The sequence below is a fragment of the Cebus imitator genome, unplaced genomic scaffold (assembly GCF_001604975.1).
Source record: "Cebus imitator isolate Cc_AM_T3 unplaced genomic scaffold, Cebus_imitator-1.0 Scaffold524, whole genome shotgun sequence".
Taxonomy (NCBI): domain Eukaryota; kingdom Metazoa; phylum Chordata; class Mammalia; order Primates; family Cebidae; genus Cebus; species Cebus imitator.
Genome location: NW_016107839.1, coordinates 1205847 through 1209892, shown reverse-complemented (window position 1 = coordinate 1209892; position 4046 = coordinate 1205847). Strand labels below are relative to the sequence as shown.

Sequence of the window (4046 nt, the reverse complement as noted above, 5' to 3'; positions counted from 1 at the left end):
AAAAAAAAAAAAAACAGCCTGGGCAATAGAGTGAAACCCACCTCTCCCGCTTGTCTACAAAAAAATAAATAAAATTAAAATTAAAACAGGGCCAAGCACAGCGGCTCATGTCTGTACTTCCAATCCTTTGGGAGGCCGAGGTGGACGGATCGCTTGAGCCCAGGAGTTTCAGACCAGCCTGGGCAACAAAGCAAGACCCCATCTCTGCAAAAAAACAAAAGCAAAAAATTAGCTGAGTGTGGTGCCTACTTGGGAAGCTGAGGTAGGAGATGGCTTGAGCACACCTCTGCACTCCGGCCCGGGGGACAGAGTCAGACCCCGTCTAAAAAAAAAAGTTGGTGTTTTTTTGGGTGGCGGGGATGGATGGAGTCTTGCTCTACCGCTAGACTGGGGTGCTGTGGCTCTGTCTCGGCTCACTGCCACCTCCGCCTCCCGGGTTCAAGAGATTCTCCTTTCTCAGCCTCCCGAGTAGCATGACCAATATGGTGAAACCCCGTCTCGGCCGGGCGCGGTGGCTCACGCCTGTAATCCAAGCACTTTGGAGGCCAAGGTGGGCGGATCGGAGGTCGGGAGTTCAAGACCAGCTTGACCAACTTGGTGAAACCGTCTTTATAAAAAGAAAGAAAGAAAGAAAGAAAGAAACCCCATCTCTACTAAAAATACAAAAAATTAGCCGGGTGTGGCGGCGTGCACCTGTGATCCCAGCTACTCTGGCGGCTGAGGCAGGAGAATCGCTTGAATCCAGAAGGCAGAGGTGGCAGTGAGCCGAGGTGGCACCATTGTGCTCCGGCCTGGTGACAGAGAGAGACTTGTCTCAAATACATCACTAAATGAAACAAGCATACTGCTGGGGGAGACTGGAGGCATCGCAGGTCCTAGGATTGGACCCCTCTCTGTCCCCTCCAGGAAAAACAAAATCCAGGCCTCACTCACAGGCCCTGCACCACGCAGCCCCATTCTGTGGTCCTGCCCCAGCGCATCTGCACGGGCCTGACCAGCGCACGGTTCTCTGGGGTTGTCAGCTCCCTGCCCATAGGGCGCCTCCTTTGAAAACCCCTCCTGCGGACCAGGCAGGTCCCCGGGGACACCATCCCTCTGGCCTGGACCCCAGGAGGGCCTCGGATCGGTGGCTCGTGCCTGCCACCTGGCGGCCAGCGGCTCAGAAACCTGCCTTCTGCCCGGGCCGCACCCTCAGCCTCCGGACCCAGCACCCCGCATCCAGCACCCATTCCTGCCTCCTGCTGCTCTAGAGCCCACAACATCTCCCGGGCGGAAATCCTGATTTTTAAACGAATGCTCCTTTTTTTTTTTTTTTTTTTTTTTTTTTTTTTTTTTTTTTTTTTTTTTTTTTTTTTTTTTTTGAGACGGAGTTTAGCTCTTATTGCCCAGCCTGGAGTGCAATGGAGCGAACTTGGTTCACTGCAACCTCCACCTCCTGGGTTCAAGTGAGTCTCCTGCCTCAGCCCTCCGAGTAGCTGGGACGACAGGCATGTGCCACCACGCCTGGCTAATTTTGTATTTTCAGTAGAGATAGGGTTTCACTGTGTTGTCTAGGCTGATCTCGAACTCCTGACCTCAGGTGACCCAGCCGCCTCAGCCTCCCAAAGTGCTGGGATTACAAGCTTGAGCCACCGTGCCTGGAGAATGCTCCCTTTTTAGGGGGCTGGCAACTAAGTCCACATTTTATTTTATTTTATTTATTCGGAGGAGTGTTGTGCACTCTGCTGCCCAGGCTAGAGTGCAGTGGCCTGATCTCGGCTCACTGCAACCTCTGCCTTCTGGATTCAGCGATTCTCGTGCTTCAGCCTCCCAAGTAGCTGGGATTACGGGCACCCACCACCACACCTGGCTAATTTTTGCAATTTTAGTAGAGACGGGGGTTTCACCATGTTGGTCAGGCTGGTCTTGAATTCCTGGCCTGAGGTGATCCACCCACCCCGGCTTTCCAAAGTGCTGGGATTACAGGTGTGAGCCATTGCACCCGGCGAATGCTCCCTTTTTAAGGGGTTGCCAGCTATTTCCACATTTTAAAACATAGTGTTTTTAGGCCAGATGTTGGGGCTCAAGCCTGTAATTCCAGCGGTTTGGGAGGTCAAGGCTTGAACCCAGGTGTTTGAGACCAGCCTGAGCAACATAGTGAGACGCCCCCCATTTCTACCATATATATTTAATATGAATAAATAATACATATATTTTTTTCTTTGAGACAGAGTGTCATTCGCCCAGGCTGGAATGCAGTGGTGCAATCTGAGTCCACTGCAATCTCCGCCTCCAGGGTTCAAGGGAGTCTCCTGCTTCAGCCTCCTGAGTAGCTGGGATGATAGGGGCGCACCACCGCGCCCAGCTAATTTTTGTATTTTTTTTGTAAAGAAGGGGTTTCACCATGTTGACCAGGCTGGTCTCAAACTCCAGACCTCAGGTGATCCACCACCTCGGCCTCCCAAAGTGCTGGGGTTACAGACCTGAGCCACCACACCGGTGACAAGAGGTTAGACCCTGCTCGGCTCAGACAGAACTGGTGGCTTATCCAACTAAAAATTTAGATGCTGACGCTCCCAAAGAGAGGTCAAGGGGGAGGCAGATGTCAACTAATAAGGAAGCACTGGGCCGGGGACAATGGCTCCTGCCTCCAATCCCAGCGCTTTGGGAGGCCAAGCGGGGAGGATCACTTGAGCTCAGGAGTTCGAGGCCCAGCCTGGGCAGGACAGCAAGACCTCGGCTCTACGAAAATAAATAAGGAAGCAGTGAATTCCAATGTATTTATCACCAACTAGCCATGTTGCTAGGTGTGTTGTCTTTTAGGTGCACTGTGTCATTTAGGTCTGTGACACCGGAACTTTATTATTTGCACCTTTAAAAATAAAAGAATTGTCTGGGTGCAGTGGCTCAAGCCTGTAATCTCAGCACTTTGGGAAGCCAGGCCGAGTGGATCACCTAAGGTCAGGAGTTCGAGACCAGCCTGACCAACATGGTGAAACCGCCGTCTCTACTAAAAATGCAAAAATTAGCCAGGGGTGGTGGTGGGTGCCTGTAATCCCAGCTACTCGGGAGGCTGGGGCAGGAGAATCGCCTGAACCCAGGAGGCGGAGGTTGCAGTGAGCATGATCGCGCCATTGCACTCCAGGTTGGGCGACAAGAGCGAAACTCCGTCTGGGGGAAAAAAAAAAGAATTTAAGAGGTTGAGTCACTTGGCCAAAAATGCCCAGGAGGAAAAGATCAAGTCAGGTACCCCGGCTCTAGAGCTACTAACTGATCGCCGGAGACCCTGGGCCTTGGAAGAAGTCGCCTCCCCAGATCTCCAGGCGGGTCGTGCAACTCTGGGAATCTCAGCTCTAGGAGGGAAATCCCATTCCACAGGGAAGCCTCCTCTCCGAGGCACGGGCGCATGCGCGGGAGGCCAGCCGAGGGGGCCGCGGAGGCGGCGCTCTGGCCCGCGTGGCGCAGTCGTCCGCGTCTCGCTGGTGATGACGCACGGTCGGGGCGGCGGGAAAAGCAAGATGGCGGCGCCCATGGAGGTGGCCGTGTGTACGGACTCGGCGGCCCCAATGTGGAGCTGCATCGTGTGGGAGCTGCACTCGGGCGCCAACCTGCTCACCTACCGCGGCGGCCAGGCGGGACCCCGCGGCCTGGCGCTGCTCAATGGCGAGTATCTGCTGGCGGCGCAGCTGGGCAAGAACTACATCAGCGCCTGGGAGCTCCAGCGGAAGGTACGGCTGGCGGTGCGGGCTCGCTACCGGGCCTGGCGACGGGGGTCACGCGGCGCCCGAGGCTGAAGTCGGGGGATGGGTCAGTGGGGGCCGCTTGCACCCTGAGTCGGAGTTGGGGTGGGGCGGGGAGGTCTCCCTTCGGGGGCTCTGCGCATGCGCGAGTCTGGGGGCTTTGGTGCGAAACGGGCGATTTGGTAGGCCGTTCTGCGCACGCGCGGGGCCAGGCTGGGGCTGCAGTGGGGGCGATGGGGGCAGTGGGGGATGGGGACGCTCCCTCGTGGCAGTTGCACCTGCACGAGTTCTTGGAGCGCGAAATTTGATTAAAGGGGGCTGTGAGCT

The 4046-nt window shown here is 55.6% G+C and overlaps 1 protein-coding gene across 1 annotated transcript in view; it reads left to right on the top strand.

Annotated features, from left to right (window-relative positions):
* Positions 1-3412: 3412 nt before the first annotated feature.
* WDR18 (WD repeat domain 18) overlaps positions 3413-4046 on the top strand; it is a 13813-nt gene continuing 13179 nt past the window's right edge. Inside the window, exon 1 of the mRNA XM_017514469.2 lies at positions 3413-3707. Coding sequence (XP_017369958.1) covers positions 3465-3707 — 243 coding nt within the window. The 5' untranslated portion in view covers positions 3413-3464. The remainder of the gene's footprint in view (positions 3708-4046) is intronic.